At 40.8% G+C, this 21,027-nt stretch overlaps 1 protein-coding gene across 1 annotated transcript in view; it reads right to left on the bottom strand.

The window, feature by feature from the left end:
• Nucleotides 1-7,244: 7,244 nt before the first annotated feature.
• Nucleotides 7,245-21,027, bottom strand: part of DSG2 (desmoglein 2) — a 46,055-nt gene continuing 32,272 nt past the window's right edge. The window contains exons 10-15 of the mRNA XM_039254448.1: nucleotides 20,156-20,298; nucleotides 19,678-19,905; nucleotides 15,699-15,926; nucleotides 13,658-13,779; nucleotides 12,101-12,439; nucleotides 7,245-10,052 (exon numbers count right to left, since the gene is read on the bottom strand). Of these exons, the coding sequence (XP_039110379.1) occupies nucleotides 9,030-10,052; nucleotides 12,101-12,439; nucleotides 13,658-13,779; nucleotides 15,699-15,926; nucleotides 19,678-19,905; nucleotides 20,156-20,298 (2,083 nt within the window). The 3' untranslated portion in view covers nucleotides 7,245-9,029. The remainder of the gene's footprint in view (nucleotides 10,053-12,100; nucleotides 12,440-13,657; nucleotides 13,780-15,698; nucleotides 15,927-19,677; nucleotides 19,906-20,155; nucleotides 20,299-21,027) is intronic.

Raw genomic sequence — 21,027 nt, 5'->3', positions numbered from 1 at the left:
CCCCAACCTCACAGAGCAGTTCTCTCTAAGCAGTCTTGGAATTTTCTCTCTACCTTTGATGGCTTGTTTATTACAGATCATCTTGGTTTTCAGAAAAAGGTGTTTATAAATACCACCTCCATTACTGTGTGGGCCTCTGGAAGGCAAGGGCTGGGTCTTACTTATCTTTGGATGAACTTAAAGCCACTAAACAGTGCTCAGCATATAGTGAGATTTCAACAGGTGCTGTTTAATTGAATCTCAACATTTATTCTTAACACTAGCCCACCCCAGGCTGAGAGTATTACTTGTAAACGCATTGGCCAGCATCATTTCCTCCAAAGTGCATCCTTTCTAATAGAACCCAAGGCTCATGGCTGATCTTCAGAAAGACCTCCAGGCAGTCCTGAAACATATCACACCTTATCTGGGACGAGCACAGTTAGCAAAGGCATATATCAACCTTTGTGAGTTTGCACTGCTTATCAACTTGTTAAATTGTTTAATTCTTTTTCTTCTGAGCTTTGACACTGACTTTGCTTCTTTTGTTGCGTGCATAGTGCCATCTTGTGGCGAGAAGGCGCATAGCACCCATTTACTCCAAAAGCTAGCGAGGCAATAGATGGTTTTTGGACGTGCACAGGCTTAGATAATTGTGCTTCTGTTACCTGTTTCTGTAGTCCAGAGGACCTCCAGGTGGAGAAACACGTGAATTATTACTAGGTGAATGTACACATAGTTTACTGCTAAGCCAAGGCAACTTGGGCTTTATCTAGCAGGAGTATATTTAGAAGCATTTATGAAGTTGGTATTTTGTGCACTTCCTTAAGCCTTTCATAGTTTTTCCCAAAAACTGTTTTCTCCTCCTCAACCCAGTTTTTTTTTTCCTCTTGAGAGAGTGCCATGTGAAACTGGGACTACAATTCCAGTGGTTCTCAGAAGGGTTGGGAATGACGTAGCTCTGGCAGGGTTCACCTCAAGAGGTTTATAAACCAGACTTTCAGATGAAGCTGAAAGCAGTAGATGAAGGGAGGCGAGTTTGTGGATTCCGTCTTCACGTCGGTTCCATCCGAATGTCAACCTTGGGTAAAAGGACAGAATAATAAAACAAATAATACACGGAGTAAAGTCTCTGACAGTCCAAGGAATCAGCACATAGAAACTCTGGAAGAAACATGAAAGTCTTCGAGCCATTGCAAATTGTTCCCATTATGCACTAAAATCTCATTGGTCTCTTCATAACAAATCCCCCAAACTCTTCTCAGAGTCTATTGATTAAGACTTTACAATGAGAACAGACTTGGGCTTGGGATGCAATCAATTAGAGGTTGGAAATTAAATGAAGGATGGACAGGTGAGCCACAGACATCATCCATCACTCACAGGCTTAGGAAATCCTTTTTAAAATCTGGTCAGATTTTCAAAATTCTTAATTGTCCTGTTTGATTGGTATCATGAGGAGACCAAGATGAAAAAGGCCTATTTCTGCCTTCAGTGATCTCAGTTTCTGGGGGAGCATGGGGTGATACGAAACAAAGATAAGATACGTGAGGCAATTGGAGAAATACAGAAAATCATTTGCTTTTTCTTCTCTAATCTATAATTTGCCTTTTTCCAAAAAAGTGCATGCAATATAACAAAATATTTTGGTAAAATAGCACTAGGAAAAATGGGAGGGAAACAAAGAAGAGGTTGAACCTCGGCAGTACATCTTCCAAGAAACATAATTAAATAGGCTCCTGTGAATTTTCCTAAGCCATCTGACCACTAAGAAAATGACAATTAAAAAATTTTTACATATTGATAATTTCTGCTAGTTAGGGATAGATAGAGGGCTATACCAGTGATTTTATAAAACAAGCAAATATTAAGCCAATTGCACAAAATGTATAAATATTTATTAGCAGACAGGCCCCCAAACGGTCATATAACCACATTTTGTAGCTCAGAGCACTTCCTTTCTCTGCCATAGTCTCTTCTGACCATCAGTTGATAAAAGAGGTTTCTTCTGAGGTAGATGGAATTTCGTTCAGATGACAGGATGAGCCAGCACTGTTGGTTGATCAGACGGCAGGAGTCTCCAGGAAGTGGACGGACACAGGACAGATGAGGCTCTAAACCACAAGCGTGTCATAGGAGCTTGTGACTTGGGCTTGTCCCACCCTCATGCCTCATTCCCCGAGTGCAGTGGGGGCTCTATCCACTGCCTCAACAATCGCCAGTTGCAAAACCAGTTTCCCCAATGAAAAATCATCACCTCCATTCCCATGTTAATTAGCAAACCCTCTAATGTGGATTTTTAAAAAAGACTTATTTATTTTTGAGAGAGAGAGTACAATCTGGGAAGGGGCAACGAAAGAGAGAGGGGGACAGAAGATCCAAAGCGGGCTCTGCGCTAACAGCGGCAAGCCCAATGTGGGGCTCAAACTCACAAACCGTGAGATCATGACCTCAGCCAAAGTCAGATGCTCAACCAACTGAGCCACCCAGGTGTCCCTCTAATGTGGATTTTAATATTTGACACTCCACTCTGGAGTGTCAATTTCTGATTAGGATTCTTCAAACACCTAGCACTAGTGGGAATACAATAGCATTAATTTGTACACATGTTTATCACCTCATACTGAAGTTAATTTTGAAGTGAATTATCTCATGGGCATTGTAACAGTCATAATGAAGAAGCACATCAATATATTTTATTTTAAGGTCTTTGTAGCAACCTTTTTTATTTTAACTAGAGGGAAAGATAGATAAAGAATAATTTGTACTGACTTAAATTTAGAATACAAAAGAAAACCGGGAAAGGCCACTGTGCTATGTATAGAAGCTTCAGAAGCAAGTAAGGAAAAACGAAATTAACCCTTAGAATGAGTTCCAAGGGAGAGAGGATCATTACACTTCCCCAGATTATTGAAGAGACCTTGGTGGTGCATGTACCACAAATATCGGAGGAAACTGAGAAGCAATACAGAGCACATGACCGTGGCCACCAAGCTGGGAATGTTAAATGCTCTCAGCAATACCTAGGTCCATGGCTTAGTACAAGCAAATGTGCTTCTGCTTTGATTACCTTTGAAATTTCTCTGAGGGTTCAATAGATGACTCTGCAGTCTCCTCCTTCAGGCTGCTTTCAACTCAACTTTATTACTGTGACAAGCAATTTTTATTGATAATTAATCAAATAGTGGGATGAAGAAATGCATGCCTTTTATGGGAAAAAGAAATAGCACAGCTTTTCTAGTTAAGCTGGTTTGTTTACCCAGTCTTCTGGGCTGAGTTGTGTTCCCTCAAAATCCGTATGTTGAAATCCTAACCACCAATTTGTCAGAGCGTGACTATATTTTGAGATGAGGTCTTACAGAGGTAATTAAGTTAAGATGAAGTCATCAAGATGGGTCCCTATTCAGTATGACTGGGGTCTATAAGAAGGGGAACTTCGGACATAGATCCGTACAGAAGGAAGACCACGTGAAGACAGTCAGCTAGAAGCCAGGGAACAGGGCCTTGGAAGAAACAGACTCTGCTGACACCTAGATCTTGGACTTGTAGCCTCTCGAATGGCGAGAAAATAAATGTCTGTAGTTTAAGTCCCCCAGTCTAAGGGATTTTGTCACAGCAGCCAGAGCAGACTAATACATCAGGAGTCTTACTGTCACCATTGTCCCGAGTGGAAGCAGATGAAGTGAGGATGGATCATTTGCACAAAGTGAGGTAAGTGAGGAAACCCTCAGGAGATAGTCTAGGGCACTGAGTCTGACGCCCATTGAGGAGGGGGCAGTCACCACCATCTTGTCTCAAGGAGCAAGGAGAGGGAGTGGGTCCTGGAACTCAGAAAAGATGTTTCTGTACATAGAGAGATGCCTGACAGGTGCTGGCAGAAGGAGAGAGGAAAAGACATGCTCTGATCTTGTATTTCTCTTTCTCTCCAGTCTTCAGCCAATGCTTCCCATGGACCCGCCCAACTAGTAGCCAGAGGGCAAGGATGCCTGTTGAAGCATCGGGAGAGGACAGGCTGGGTCTCCGAGCAAGGTGAAAAGGGGTAGGGAGTTGATATAAAGAGGCAAATGGAAACTCTCCAGCTAGGGGTATATCTGGATTTTTAATAGAGGCACACTTTCCTCACCTTAATTTTCTCTACTCAGCTCATGGGTTATCGGAGGTTCTGTAATCTGTGGAATAATGAGAGTCCATTTCCATTCACTAATGGACCTGATACAGGTTTCAGAATATTCATGCCAATAGTGCACTACACCCAATGGGGGCAGGGGTATGCAGGAAGGTGTGGGGGACAGGAAGCAATAATTGAAGCCCTCTTCATTAGCGGATGGGTGTGTCAGAGATCTAGTGACATAGAAAGATCCACAAAGTGAAAGTACAAGGTTTAAGTAGATTGTGAAGTAGTAGAATATTTGAAGGTCAACTATGATAATTAAAGATACATACTGTAATTTCTAGAGCTATGTTCCTCAAAAAACCTTTCCACAATGATGGAAATGAGCTAAATATGTGCTGTCCAGTTGGTAGCCACTTGCCACATGGAACACAGGTCTAGTGTGAGGGTAAAACAAATCTGAGAAAGAAAAGATTCTATTTTTCTTGGTGCGAAAAGGGAGAGACTTTCCCTCTTTCTCAGAGCATTTACTTTAGAAAACTTGTAACTGCTAATTCTTTCTCTGCCCCTTTCTGATACTATAGAAACCTTTTTTAAAATTATTTTTATTTTTATTTTATATAAGGAGAGGGAGCAGAGGGAGAGAGAGAATCCCAAGTAGGATCCACATACATACAGCATGCAGTCTGACGTGGGACTCGATCCCACAACCTGATCATGACCTGAGCTGAAATCAAAAGACAGATCAGATGCACAACTGACTGAGACACCCAGGTGTCCCAGATACTATAGCAATCTTTTTAAAACTGAATGAGCTTTTTGTCACCTTTACAAGCAGCATTGCCTTTATCTAAAACCTGGGAGCCCTCTCTTTGAACATCAGAAGTATGAACATTAAAGAAGATACACTTCTACCTCCCCTTCTCCATGGGCATCTGGCTGTAACTAGTTACCTATCATAAAGGTTTAGATAAGGACAATCGGCCACACAATGGCCACCCCGATCCAGGTGAATTTAAGATGAGCTGTGTAGGACCAATGATATTGGCAAGTCTTGATTGAAGACAAATTTTCTTTACCTTGTGAACATGGATATAATGGGTTGTGACTACCTGGCTATCTATGAAATTTCTGTCTGCAACTTCTTTGTAGGTTGCCTGCAGTGCACATACCATTCTGGCATAATGCTTAGTCAATAATAAAGCTGTTTTCTTTCTCTTCTACTCTTGTGGAGAATTTTTTTTTTTGGTTGGCAGGAAGTATTTTTTATTGGATTTTCTCAAGAACAACCAGTTAAAAAGGCCAATAGAAGAGCTATGGTGGAATCTAGACCATTCAATATGCAAAGGAAGGCAGGAAAGGAACATAGAAATGAAAAAACAGATGGGACCAAGAGAAAACAAATACCAAAATGGAAGGCTTAAGCTCATCAATATGAATAATTGAAATAGACTAAAACCTTCCGTTCAGTCTGAAAGTGTTAAAATAGATAAGATAGGAAGACCCATCTCTATGTTTATAAGACATACATTATAAAGTTGAGAGTAAAAAGGTCAAAGATATACTATCCAAACACTAAGCATAAGAAAGCTGGTATGGCAATATTAATGTTAGGCAAAGCAGATTTCGAGACAAAGAATATAATCAGAGACAGAGTGATATCCCATGAAGATAAAAGGGTCAATTCTTTAAAGAGACACAGTAATGAGAAATGTGCTTATACCATTAATGCAGGGGAATCCAGTTTAAAAAAAAAAAAAGGGAGCAAAACTAGAAAATATTAAAGGAGGAATAGGCAAAACCACAATCAACCGGAGATTTTAATATCCCTCTCTCAGCAATTAATAGAAAGAGTAGACCAAAAAATCAGTAATGGTATAGAAGACTTGAATGACACTAAAATAGTGAAGCCAAGAAATTTTGGTATGTTGAAGAGGTAAGATTTAATTATCTTAATGTTGGGGCGCCTGGGTGGCTTAGTCGGGTAAGCGTCCGACTTTCGCTTAGGTCATGATCTCGCGGTTCGTGGGTTCGAGCCCCGCGTCGGGCTCTGTGTTGACTGCCAGCTCAGAGCCTGGAGCCTGTTTCAGAGTCTGTGTCTCCCTCTCTCTCTGACCCTCCCCTGTTCATGCTGTCTATCTCTCTCTCTCCTAGAAATAAATAAAAATTAAAAAAAAAAAAATAAAAAATAAAAGAAAGCTTTCTTGAAAAAAAAAATTATCTTAATGTTATTTGAAACCCTTCATTTCTAGGTGGTACTTGATAAGCAACACCTTACCATATACATTCTGATGTGGTGGTGGTTGGAACATGGTCTGTAGAGGTTCATGAGAGCAACCAAAAATTGTCCCTGTGTGCCACTTGGGGTGGGAGTCCTGAGGGCACAGAAATACAACATGGTCTTTATGCTTTAGGATGTCTGGATGCACCAGTGTTGTGAAATCTTTATTAATGTGACATTATAGTGTGGGCAGAAACTCTAATCATTTCCCTTGTCAACTGTAACAAGTAACTAAAACAGCTTTTTAACATTCATTGAATGATTGGGTTTGATGTGCAAGCTTTCTGTGGCTGAACCCAGCAGCTTACTCCAGTGTCGCTTTGTGGGCAGAGAGCAAACTCCAGTCCCTTAGGAACAAGGTTGTCAGACTGGGCAAACAGAGATACAGACACTAACGCTAAATTTGAATTTCAGATAAACAACAGATCATTTTTCAAAATACATTTTTTTAATGTTTTAATTCTTTCTGAGAGAGAGAGACAGCATGAGTAGGGGAGAGTCAGAGAGAGAGGGAGACACAGAATCTGAAACAGGCTCCAGGCTCTGAGCTAGCTGTCAGCACAGAAGCCGACACAGGGCTCGAACCACGAACTGTGAGATCATGACCTGAGCTCAAGTCAGACGCCTAACCGACTGAGCCACCCAGGCGCCCCTACTATGGGATATATTTACACTAAAATACGCCTGAAATTAAAATTTATGTGGGCCTTCTGGAGATGATGCTCTTTTAAAGAGGCTGGCTGAGTTGAGTGTAAGCAGTGCTAATTCAAGTGCAAAGTCGAACAAACACTTTCTTTTGGGTGCTGTCTCCTTTAACGCACAACTACGGTCCTTGTAAAATATGATGGGACAATAAAAAGCTATGGAAAAGAGTTGCTCTAAAGGCCATCTTTTTATTTAAATATTTTACGATGAAACACCTACAGATATAATCTCCTGAGGAACAAATGTAAGACCTCATACAAATCATCGTTTCAGGTACAAAAAACCATTTAGAAAATGTGATTATGTTACATATAAGAGGCAAGTTAGGTTTTCCGGGTCTGTCCAAGGAGGACGGTTAAGACCAACTTTGGTTTGTGTGAAGTACACAGGTCACGTTTACAGCTCACACAGCAGTGATGTGCCTGTTGTGCACGTGGCAAAATATAACTACTGAGTCTACAATGAAAAAAATCAGCAATTACTATGAAGAGAGTAAAAAATTTAGATCATGGAAGATCGACCTTCACCTTGGCTACAGACTTATGATATTTAAAAACATTTGCCTTTTACCCATAGACAGTCAGTCGGTAGGAGTAAAACATGTCAGTCTTAACACAATTCAAGTCAAAAATACTTCTGAAAAAAGAATCTTTAAAGATTCATTTCCCTAGCAAAATGTCTTGAAAAATCACAAAATTACAGTATTTAAAATTATGAAAATTTTTTGTTGTGGGAAGCATTTACATAAATGGCTATTGATAGGCATACATAAACGTTGAAACTTTAAATGTCCTATTTCTTCAAGGAGCAATGAAAACACAATCTGCTTACAGGCCAAAATACCCAAATAACTTTTCACAGTGAAAGGCCAGGATATCGTACAAATTCAGGTTTTCTTCAACTGAGTAACATTCATGTAGTCATGATTGGTTGGTCAGTCAGTGACTTTGGGATGTAGAATAAAATCATAATCTCAAACTCATAATTACTGATAACATAGGGTTTTTCAGTATTTTTTTTTTTTGCAGTTATAAATAAAAGAAAATGGTTTCCAAAATTTGGTTTAATTTCACAAATACTTATTTGGCACTCGTGTTATGCACTGAGGATAAATAGCAATCACACAAGCAGGTGCGTCTCACAGTGGAGAATCCAGTCCAGTGGCTAATTTAGCTGTACAAAATTAGAAGATAATGTATCTTGAGTTTTTAGAAAGTAGTATATTACTACTATAAAAAATAAAGCGATTTTATATTTATGAAGTTTTCCTGGGATTATTCAAGTGAAGTTGAAGTGTTCATCATTTTCATGAGTTTGGGGAGGCAAAGGGAAGCTGTAATGCTATTTTTTAAAGTCCTGCCACACACACGCATGGAAATCTATAACGTGTGTTCTTTATCATGCCAAGGTTCCATAATTTGGTCAACCTAACAGATTAAAAGGCCAGGCTCCTCACCTGAAAGAAACAAGCAAAACCGGTTGTCCAGACTGCACGCATGTTTTTGGATAACCATGTGGATACTGTGCCAGGTGCAGTACAGCGTGGAATACAGCACAGCGATGTTGGCCGTGAACGCAGAATGTGAAGACGCCCTGTCAGTTTCAGGGATGGCTCGCCCGGAGAGCTGGCGCACTGGGCACTCTGTGTCAGTTTGGCAAACTCTTATGGGCCAACCCACTCCCTCTTTAACTTGGTGAACACCTTCTGGCCATAACTCACTAAAAGGCACTTAAGACACTGCCTCATCGTTATGCCCCCAGCGAACCCTGAAGCGTTTGTGAAGGACACACTTGGAGGCTGGGACAGCGACGTCGGCTGTGTGTTAGTGACTGGGAAAAGGTCCAAGCCCCGCGCGTCTGTCTCTCACGTCTGGAGGCTCATCCAAAGAGAGGCCCGCTGGAAACACGAGGTCAGTCCCTGCCTGGCAGCTAAGCTTGGGGCCAGACGGCAGTTTAGGAGTAAGAATGCTGCACGACGCTGTGCTTAGTGAGTCTGGTGGAAGAAGTGGTTATGGTAGAATTAGAATGACCAGACTCCTCTGAACTGAAATTTGGCAGAGGGCCGGGCCCTCTGGCTCCAGAAACCTCTGTCTTTCTGGTCATCGCAGAGGTTTCGGCAGGAATCTGGTAACTGGATTGCAAGGTGGGGGCAGCTGTTCGCACTCTTTCTGTCACTGTCACTTTCTGTCCTGCTGTCACACCAGGCACGGCCAGAGTGGGCTGCACGCCTGGGCTGGGGGCTAGGAAGCTCTCTCTCTCCCTCACCATCACATAGTGTGCATCTGGCAGAAGCTGGGTGCCTTCCAGGGGACCAGGGATGCCCCCGTTAGGCTGTATTATCCTCTCGGTAACCACGACGTCACCGTCACCAGCATAGTGCTGGTCTACCAAGGGAGGGGCTGGCGCGTACACCCGCTCTGTCACAATGAGGGCCTGTGGCTGTCCCGGCCCCAGGATCACGGTGCTTGCTGGCATCGTGGAGCCTGCGGCATAGGAAGTTTCTGTCACTACAACATTACCGGAAGCCAAAGGATCAGGGAGCAGTGTGGCTACCTGCTGACCCTGTCTAGAAGATACAGACCTTTCAGTGACTATTTCCTGAGTTACTCTCTCTGCATTTGCTTCATGCGAAGGTTTGGGAACTTGAAAGCTACTGGCAGAGGAGTAGGCATTCTCTGCATTAATCCTAGTTTTCTCATTGAATGAATGTGAAGCTGCCTTCATGCTTGATTCTCCCACGGGTTTTTGCCTCTGCTCAATTTCCACATCCATGTCTATCTTTTGACCCATGCAAACTTCAGCTAGTGTCCTGAATTTAAGCCCTAAGTCATCTAGAAAGTGATCATCTAGTTCTCCTTCGATAAAACTGCAACAGCCGATGGAGCCGTGTAGAGATTCAGTGTCTTCCTGAGAATAAACCAGAAGGCAATCTTTGGCTATGTGAATGTCATCTTCCTCAGCAAAAGAGGCAGCTTTCTAAAACAGAAAGAAAAACAGAGGCACAAATTAGTGAGGCACAACTTCACTTAAGAATGAGACAATAGGGGCGCCTGGGTGGCTCAGTTGGTGAAGCGTCTGACTTCGGCTCAGGTCATGATCTCACAGTTCGTGGGTTCAAATCCCGTGTCGGGCTCTGTGCTGACAGCCAGCTCAGAGCCTGGAGCCTGTTTCGGATTCTGTGTCTCCCTCTCTCTGACCTTCCCCTGCTCATGCTGTCTCTCTCTCTCTGAAATAAACAAAACATTAAAAAAAAAAAAAAAAAGAATGAGACTATTTCCCTGCCCCAACAGCATAGCCTGAGTCTAATTACAAGAAAACATCAGAGAAACACAAATTGGGCATCTTACGACACAACTGACCTGTATTCTTAAAAAAAATATTCATATTGTGAAAGATAAGAAAGCCAGGACTTCTGGATGGGATCTTGGACAGGAAACACAATGGCTATAAACGGCATTATTGTGATTATTGGCAAAATCAAAATATGGCCTATGTCACTGTTAAACCTCAAATGTTTCTGTCGTACTATGTAAGAAAATGTGTGTGTGAGGGAGAGTGAGGGGGATGGAGGGAGGGAGGGAAGGAGAGAGCAGGAAAGCAAACAGCAAATGTGGGAAAGGGTTAATCATCTGGGTTAAGAATATACAGAAGTTCAGAATTTCTACTGTTCTTGGAAATTTTCTGGAAAGTTTGAAATGATTTCTGAATGAAAAACTGCTCACACACATACACCGCGAAGACCGACTTGAGCAGGATGGGTGGCGAGGGGAGACCAGCAAATGAAACCAGCAGAGTACCGAGCGGAGTTTGGCAGTGAGACAAGGGGATGGGGAGAAGCGGATTTCCTCGACCCTGACTGCATCACCGTCTCCCTGACAAGCTGATAGGGTGGGCAGATGACCTGAGAGAAGGGAGGGCGGAGGGAGACAGGAAGCGGGAAAGCACCCCCGTAATCTGCAACCACGCGGAGAGGGGACAGAAATAAACAGGCCTCATAGAAGCCCATCTCTTCCTTGTCTCAGGTGTCCTTCAGATGCTCTGTCTCAGTCAACACTGCCCATTCCTTGTGGGGCACAGGGACCTTGTTCTCAAGAAGGGCACCCAGCCTTCCTTCTCTCTCTCTCTCTCTCTTTAAATACAGAATTTTAAATGTTTATTTATTTATTTTGAGAGAGAGATTTAGAGAGTGAGCAGAGGAGGAGCAGAGAGAGAGGGGGAGAGACAGAATCCCAAGCAGGCCCCACATTACCAGCGTAGAGCCCAATGTGGGGCTTGAACTCATGAACTGTGAGATTACGACCTGAGCTGACATCAAGAGTCAGAGGCGTAACCGACGGACACACCCAGGTGCCCCTCCCAGCCCTGCTTCCAATTCCTAATTCTAGACATCAGCTTTCTGAATGCACCCCATCATCTTTCCGGCAATTTTCCTCTTAATTTTTTTGCAAACTGCCTCAATAGTGAAGCTACGTAGGCAACATTTAAATGGACATAATAAACTGGTTTTTTAGGCCACATATTCCCTCTGCGCCTGGCGGGGTCCATCCCTGTCAAGTGTGCTCCTGCAGAGTTACTGTACTTTCTGACCCACTGACATCTGGTTTGGTCATGTGACTCGCTCTGACCAATGACATGTGAGCACAAAAAAGCAGCCGCTTTAGGAGTCTGTCATTGCCTGGTTCTGCGTGACTCTCGCCTGCTTCCCAAGGAGGGCAGCCAGCGGGCGCCCTGGTGCAATCTGCTCTCTCGGCACAAGCGTGGAGGGAAGACAACAGAGCTGTGTCAACTGGCCAAGACACGAATGTGAGAAATAAGCCTCTGCCGGAAGTCAGATTGTGGCATCATTCGTCATCACTGCGTCATCGAGCTAACTGGTGTAACGGGCCACATCTCTTTCCTCACGGCCTAGAAGCCGTCTCTTAAAAGATGACAAAGTCCTATTTGGATCCAAGGCAATGATTACCCTAATAATACCGCACCTCTAAATGTCCCCCCCCCCAGCATATATAAAAACCAACCCTTACCTCAGTGAAATAATTTTCTAAGAATTCCTCGCTCACTGCAGCAGCAGCTGCTTGAGTTCCGGCCATGTCTCTGGAAGACCCCATGACTCTTGTGCTCCTTAAAGTTTCGACACCTACGCTGGCTCCTGTTGTCCCTGTCACTTGGGTAGCTCCAACAGAAATAAGGTTTCTGTGTTCCTCCCATCTTCCGTCCATCTCACACATCTCATGTTGCCCTTTGGCGAAGGACGCAGAGCTGTTTGCTTTCACGATGGTCTCTTTGGTTGTCATACCTGCTCCCACTCCGCTGCCTACTGCCACACTCTCCCCATGATCTCCTGTCAGAAGCAATGGCACCACCTGTGAAAGCAAATACAACTGAGACCTGAGAAGGCTGGCGGGTCAGTACGGTTGTAAGAGGATCTGAGCAACGTGAGCCTATCAAAGGAATAAGCTATTTCCACAGAGGCAAATTAGGAAAACTATCTTGGCTTTAATAACTTCTATTTGAGTCTTCTGAAGGTCTCCACTCCACCTTCTCGTTTTGTTAGCTGATTACAACCCAAGGAGAAAACAAACATTATTTAAATATATTCTTGGCTCATTTACTCTATGGGCATCAATGGCATTTCAACTTTCCTCTAGAGTTTAATGCCTTCTTTTATGGTTATTAAACCCTTATATATATATATATATTATATATATATATATACATACATGTATATGTATGTATATATATTTGTATGTATATATATATATATTTCTAGCTGGAGACATACATGGCTGTTTCAAATAAAGACTGTATTTCCAAGCCTCCACTGCTACCAGGAATAGCGACCTAAGTTGAGGTTAATATGACTTCAAGCAGAAAGGGGGTATGCAACTTTTGGGAAGTATTTTTCAAGAGGAGTTCTTTTATCAGCTTGTTGGAAATGTGGGGGCAGCAGCTAGTGTCTGGAGCATGAAGGCCATATGGGAATGGAACTCTCATTCATGGAGGAGCGACAAGAAAGGAGGCACCTGGAGCCATGTCGTACAGGAATCATCACGTTGGTCCTAGACTGCTCACATTTATATTTACGGCCCTGTTTTTCTGAGTTCTCTGACACTTGATGCTAAATCATATCCTATTGAACAAGATGCTTATTGCAGATGGTAATTAGAGACCCGGGGTGAAATTGGAAGAGACCACGGGAGAAGGGATTTTGCAACATTTTATGACTGTCACAGGGGGTGGGGTGGGTTTACCTCTGCAACCCTATGTATTGAAGGGATGCAGAAGGGAACAGAAATGGAGAAGCACATCCTTCGTTCCTTATGTCACTACCTGACTTGACCCTTTTTCTACATTTTCTATAACAAAGGACCTATCACAGTAGAGCAAAACCACTTCAACTCTGCCCTGGCAACGAGCACAAAATATATTGTCATTTGAACCCTTTGAATCATCAAAGACATGTGAATGAAATCCATAATGGCTACCCTACTCTCTCATGACTTAAAATGTTAGAAACACTTCCCAAGGGCCCTTTAAAATCAGAAAAGAAGACATGTTCCACTGACATCTGATTATCTGACCTTGTCTTCAGGTGGTGCCCCTTCGTTATTCCAAGGATGCAGCATCTCTATAGTGCCAGGAATGGGGGTGAAGCCTTTGGCGCCATCTCCACACTGGCACATCAGCAGTAAAAGCGGTACAACTGGACAGAAACAAAATGGGAGTCAGGAGAAGGTTAGTCTCCACATATTTCTAAATTTATCTTCCTAATTTTAGAATTTGCATATCGTTCTTAGAGTTTAGTTTTCACTTATGCACAGCCTTGTTTTGCATTTTTCTTTTCTTCACTCTGATCCAAAGTCCCCAAGACAAGCTTGTACCAAGGCCTAACGGCAGGATGAGGAGGTCTTATAAATTTAGAGCCCTCATTCATCAAAAGGCCACCATGTATTGTTGCTGGGCTGCAGGCCAAGCCTGGATTTGATAGCATATGAATCATCAAAACCAATTTAAAGACTTAAATATTTTGTTGTTCTTTTAAACCAAGTTTTAAATATGGGAAAATCCACTATCCCCCCCAAAATATATATCTGTTAAAAAGATCAAGAACTCCTAGGGGTAGGAACATTTCAATATGTTCAAATATTCTAGAACACTGGAACTTCTATAATACCTTACCACTTTATCCTCGAGTAGAATTCAGCATAAGGCATGACTCACTGAGGTTCAAATTAACATTTGAATTACCTGTGTATTACTTTCTAAAATGACTCTACATTAAAAACTCTTAAAATATATATAACGCTTTATTTAGAATTCAGTAAAATTTCAGAGCTCCCTTCTTAAATTTTATCCTGCTTCAGGGAAGAAGTGAAAGCCAATGTTTTCTTCTTGATCAATGTCGTAAAGAATTAACTACACTTTTAAGCAGTCCATCTCAAATTAGTTTTTATTGCCATTTCCATCTGGCAGCTTCCAATGATGAACTGACTACTTCCTAGATTCCTTTTTGTGTTAAATAGTTGACAGCTCTATAAATACAGCCACCGTTGGTAAAAAAAAAAAAAAAAAAAAAATTGAAATTAGCCAGTGGCAACGCAATAGTTTCAACATATTTAACAAATGCTTATCAAGTGTCCACCATGCACCAAGCACCACCTTTGGCCCTGGGGGGTTCTGAGACGAGAAGGCAGTGCAAGGGATCTCTGGGTAAAAGATGTCGTCCCAGCTCCAGGACCCACCTGCAGACTGGTGAGCTGAGACAAGTCACTTCTCAGTACACGTCTTTATTTTTAGCCATAAAACAGAGACGATGGTATAAAAAAAATCAGACTGTAAACTGTTGAGTGCTGTAAATTCAATTGCACACCTACTACTGGCTTTGACAAGCTCCTCCCTCATCACTGAGATCGCTGAGGCTGCCTCGGAGGTGGCATTTCAGACCTTGGAGGTCTGCCCTTGCTCAGTGGCCAAGAGGAGTGGTATTCCACACGACCCCAGGCTGCAGTACTTTGTTCTCTCGGGAAAGGAAACCCGAGGTCTTTGGAGGTCGTGCAGGGAAGGCAGGACTGGTTGTCACTGTAGGGAAGCACAGAAGTGCTCAGAGGCTCTGGCTACTGTTGGCGTGGGTGAAGGGGCAAGCCAAGCAGAGGGCATAAGGAGGTTGAGCCCTGACAAGCTGAATGTGGAAAGCAAGAACTTGTGGGAATAAGATGGGTTTGTAAAATAACCTTTGTATCCATAATCCAAGTTCACACAACAAATCTTTTCTGAGAGCCTACCATGAGCAAGGCACTGTTCTAAGCACTGGGTGAGGAAGAACAGACAATAGCCCTCATTCACAGAGCTTATCACCAACAAGCCTGTCTATTTAAATCAGGAAATGATGTTTTTATAAAACATAAATTCACTTTAATTAAACAAAATTCTGAAGAGCTCTAGAATAACCTATGGTGAACTTGTCAATGATCATGTATTGTTCTCCTAATCACTCTAAAAAGTGTTCTAGTGTGGTTAAAGGATTCCTGTAAGGAAATCAATGACTACTACTCCCAGTAACAGAACACTGGGAGTGCATCGACATTACTAGAGGAACTAAAGAGTGGCTTTCAAAATACTTACGTAGCAACAGCAGAAGGGCAAAAATTATCAGCGCAATTGCTGCGGGTCCAAGGCCCACGTAGGGGTCATGCAGACCTTCCACACAATTGCTGCCGTCCAGACACTTACAAACTGTCAGTGTAAGGACCTGCTTCTCAGGGCAACTGAAGCCCTGACTATCTGAAATCAGGAACTGAATTTCACTTCTCCCGAGCTTTTGCTCCTTTTGTTGCAGTAACACACTGGTGCCTACAAGGGTAGGAGACAAGAGGAAAGGGAAATGAGTGATTATTAAGGAAAGGGGGAGATTAAATTACAGAAACAGTCTTTAACTGCTAATAATATTTAGCTCCAGTTAGAAGCTTTATTCTTGCTTAGATTTTCCTTTTTATAAAAATTTTTAAAAATTTCAAGTTTATTTCTTTTGTGAGAGAAAGAAAGCATGAGTGGGGAGGGGCAGAGAGAGAATTCCAAACAGGCTCTACACTATGAGCACGGAGCCCAGTGTGGGCTTGAACTCACGAACGATGAGATCATGACCTGAGCCGAAACTGGACACTTAACTGACTGAGCCACCTAGGAGCCCCATTGTCTAACTTTTCTATTGAATTCACACTGAGTGCTTGTTAAAATTAGTCCAGATAGCTCCAAGAGGAAGGTCAATAGCAAATGATTAGATTTGGATACACCTTCTTTTCATGATTAGTTTCACACAAATGTGTGTGATGTCTACTCAATGCTAGGAACTGTTCTATTTCTGACACTGTATCACTATATATCTAAAATTTTGACAAATTTCAAACCTACAGAAAAATTCTAAGAATATTACAAAAAACATCAATACAGCCTTGGTGACTTGTTTACATTTTTATAAAAATACTTGTTCCAGACACTTTTTTTCTAAGGTATTTGAAAGTAAGTCGCAGACATTATGATACACATCAATACCTTATCCCTTCTAAGACTAAGGGACATTAGTCCTCTAAAAAAGTTTAGTATTGATGTAACCCATAGTTAAACATTTCAATTGTAATAATGCCCTTGATAGTTCTCATTCTCTCTGTTGTTTTTTTTCCCCCCCCTTCATCCTGGATTTAATCAAGAATTATAAATTTGCCTTTAGTTTCTATGAATTCACTCTAATTTCTATGAATAATCTAGATCAGTTCCATCCTTTTTTTGGCCTTCAAGACCCAGATAGTTTTGAAGATCATTTATTTCAAAGGATGTTCCTCAGTTTGAATTTGTCTGATTATTTCCTCATGGCTGGATTAATTTTTCTCAAGAACATGGCACAAAAAGTGTTGTCTGAATGACCTTTTGTTGTTTCTTTTAAATGTGACTAATGATTATTTTCAAACTTTGCTTTCATATGAATAAAAATAATGACCAGTTTTCACATGAGTAAAAATAATGATCAGTTAGAAGGGCTTAAAAGTTGTCCTGACATCCTCATAACATTTATTTAAAAAGAATATACTTGCAAGAAATGTGAACCTGATTGAATACAAAGATAATGAAATGTTTAACTTTTGTTGTGTTTTAATTATTTATTTTTGGAAGTAAGAAACAGCCTCTCTTCATTTTAAGGTCTAAATTTTATGGGATTTGATCTGCATAGATAGAATATACTTATTAAGTCATCCTCAAAGCTTTGGAGAAGTGAAAAAAGCATCTAATCACTTAAAGGAAATTTAAGTCAAGGAAAAAAATCCATGAAGACTTGGCCTGGAAGAATATAATTAAATTTGTGATTGGCTTTGAGGGGGCAAGTTGAGAGGGGAGGAAAAGAGGACTTCTGTTTTATCTGTCATTGTAACAAAAGAGGTCTTATTCAAATATGAGAAATTATTAATATTCTTTTCATTCTAGATGCTAGGTACAAAGATGTTGCCATATTGGTCTCTGGAATTTTCTGTGCTTTAAAATTTTCCCAAATAAGTAAAAATAGATAGGTACTATTTATTATCATGACAGCTCACCAATCACCTTACTGTGTAATCGAGGAGAAGAAAGTTTGATTTATAGAATTCTCTCTCTCTAAACTGTCTACATATATAAAGTATAAATCTCAGTGACTTCCTCTTACAACATTCCAACATGCATACCCTTAAGAATTTCATGTTCCTAAGACTACAAAAAATTCAAGGACCCATCAAATTCAAACATCTTGATATTTAGATAAAAAATTCATTTACATATCCAGAGCCAGACTACTTGGGTTTAAATTCTAGTTCCAGCTCTTAACTGTGACCTTGAGAATGTTAATAAAACTCTCTGTGCCCTTGTTTCTTCATCTGTGAACACACTTTATCTGTTGCAAACTTCTAGGGTGGTTAACATTTGTCAAGTGTTTAGGACAGTGACTGGTATCTCCCAAACAACATGAGTTTCTTAAATAAAATAAGTAAGACTTGGAAACCCAGCAAGTTCAATGCAAAACACATTTACACATCTTAGTCTCAGAAAGGCCAGCTCCAATCAAGCATATGGCCTTAGGTGGGAGTCCCAGACTTTTGTGCATACAGAATTAGACACTGTGAATAAGGAGACCAACCACTTTTCAAGTTTGAAGGCTGTGACTTAATGACCATAAGAGGAATCATCTGGATGTCTGCCACCCAGGGCTCACGCTAGCTGAACACCTGATCTTAAGGAGCACCAACTAATCAGGATGGTGACTGATTAAACAAGTACTTCATCCTTAGAGGGAGGCAAATTTAGTTAACCGAGAGCATAACTGTCTTTTGCCAGTGAATATATAAACCCTAAGAAGATTTAGAATTAAGTACTGAATATTAAAGCAATTTGAAGACACAGTTTTAATATTTTTGTATGATATGGAAATTGTGTTTGTTACTGTGTCTTTATATTGTTTGGAAAATTAGCCCTATTAATGCAACAGTTTTGTAGCTCCAATTTAAAGTGTGTGATTATGTTACAGTCATGGCCTTGTACCTGTAGGCTGAAACATCACTGGTTTATTCTGTATTGAACCACTGAAGAGGATTTCAGGTTTAGTGTATATATAAGTCAAATTTTTTGGATTTTTAGAGCATACAGATCATATGAAGTGAGATAATGCATCTTATTTGTTAATTCAGATCACTGAAATACATAGGAAAAAAACTGAATATACTTAATTTATAAATGTAGTTTGAGATGTTGAAGGTGTTTACTCTGGAAACTGGACCAAACGTTATTCAAAGCCTCTTAAAACGACTGTAAAAATTGGTTAGACTTAAAATAGCAATAAACCTGTAAATTAAGAAAAGCTTGGGTATTATATTTGAAACTTTTCTAAAAGGAACACTAATTGTTTAAAACAAAATAGTCTTCTGGATAATTTTTGGCATTCAAAACCACCCTGAATAAAACCCCAAAGCTCATGTCAACAGGATGCTTTGTCCAAGATATGGATATATGCACATGGCCATCTGGAACGGGGTGAGGGTCAGATAGGCCCTTCTTCATCTTGTGTCCATCACTTACCAGCTTAATTCTAGTTAGGTCAAGGTTCCTCAGCTGTGATCAGGGAATAATGTTTACATTAAAGGACTGAATGAGATAAGGCATATGGAGGGCCAGCAAAGTGCCTCGTGCATGTAAGTGATTCATAAGTTATTATTTTGGTGGAATTGTTACCATAGCTTAAGATTTTGGAAGATATCTACCTGATTGCTGTGCCTAGACAGGCAAGGTACTCCTCAGCTTATGAGACAAAACAAGTACTTCAAGAGCAATTTAGGGAATATCTAGTTATCTTTAAGACATCAGGTTATTTTTCTTCTCTCCCTCTTCTACTATTCCAAATCAGGTATTAAACTACAAGCTGCCGAAAGACACTATACCTGAGCTTCAGAACCTCATCTTATAAACTTCTGTAAAAAACTGTACTGGGAATAAAATTTATGAAAAATAAAGCACAGCCTATATTATAAAGATTTTAGATTTCTATCATGTGTAATATTTAACTATGTAGCCCAATGATTTTGCTTACTTTCTTGGTGTACTATTTGCCATTTTTCTGCCATCCCAGATGGTTTGTCGATGATGGAGAAACTGAAAGGCTCACTGTTCTGGTATCCATCCAAGTCCTCTGCGGTCACATTCACGTACTGCATGTCCTCACAGACACTCTGTACTGGGTCAACCAGTGTGGGGCAATTGTCATTGATGTCAGCCACTGTGATAACAATGGTGCCAGTGATAGTTTTTCTTGGATAACCTTAAAAATAATAAAGAAGAAATATGTATATGCTGCCTCTACTGCTGACAATGGACAGAGTTGGAATTACCTTTCCGATTTGGTGAGAAGAAGGTACTAACAAATTACGGCACTTTCTATCCTAGATGTGTTTTCATACTCAGATCAAGTCATGTTTTTTAATCCACTATATAAGTAGAAATGTGAAAGTGTGTCCATTGGAGAGATTTGGTTATCTATAACCAAGAAAAATATATATTTAATAACTTACTATCTGATATCGCCAAAATCTTTGCAGTATATGTACCATTTCGGACATATCTGGATTCAAAATCGGGAATTTTTACAAGTCTAATTTCAGATGTAACAGAATCCACAGAGATCCAGTTGTCTATATCTTCCAATTTGGCATATCTGTTACAACACAAACATAAAATTAATTTTCACTTTTGGATAAACATAACCTCTAATATCTACAACTCTTTCAAGCTTAACTTTTGGTTCATTATCTATGTTCTTGTTACAGGCATTAGTTTGAAATGTTTTTAATTTTTTGAAACTGTCCTAAAAGCCCCCTTTATCCATTTTTTAAATGTTTATTTATTTATTTTGAGAGAGAGGGAGATATTAGGTAAAGGGCAGAGAGAGGGGGATACAGAATACGAAGTAGGCTCCAGGCTCTGCGATATCAGCACAGAGTCTGACGCGGGGCTCGAACTCACAAACCTTGAGATTATAACCTGAGCCAAACGTGGATGCTTAAACGACTGAGCCATCCAGTGCCCTGACCTCTCTTTACTCTTTACTGTGTATCACATTTATCTGGAACCTTCTGTATTTCTGTAAGATACCCAAGACATATATGCAAGGGCGACCAATTATTGCCTACAAACTCAGGAAGTTTGAGTTGCTCTATAGTCTGTCCTATAGCTTTTCTGGGGGGTAAACCTTTGGAGAATGACTTAGTTACCCAACAAGAACTGGTGGAGAAAATTTATTTGCTACTTTTTTACCTCTAAACTCTTTCAGGATGTAAGACAGATTTATACAGAATAAGACAGTAAGTTTCTTTCTGAGCTTTCTCTTTGTTGCATTTTAGCTTTTTCTAGCCAGAATTACTTTGAGGTGAAGGACCCGGCCAGC

This window comes from Hyaena hyaena, unplaced genomic scaffold, assembly GCF_003009895.1.
Source record: "Hyaena hyaena isolate Hyena2069 unplaced genomic scaffold, ASM300989v1 scaffold_490, whole genome shotgun sequence".
Classification (NCBI taxonomy): Eukaryota; Metazoa; Chordata; class Mammalia; order Carnivora; family Hyaenidae; genus Hyaena; species Hyaena hyaena.
This window is presented reverse-complemented; position numbering and strand designations above follow the sequence as displayed.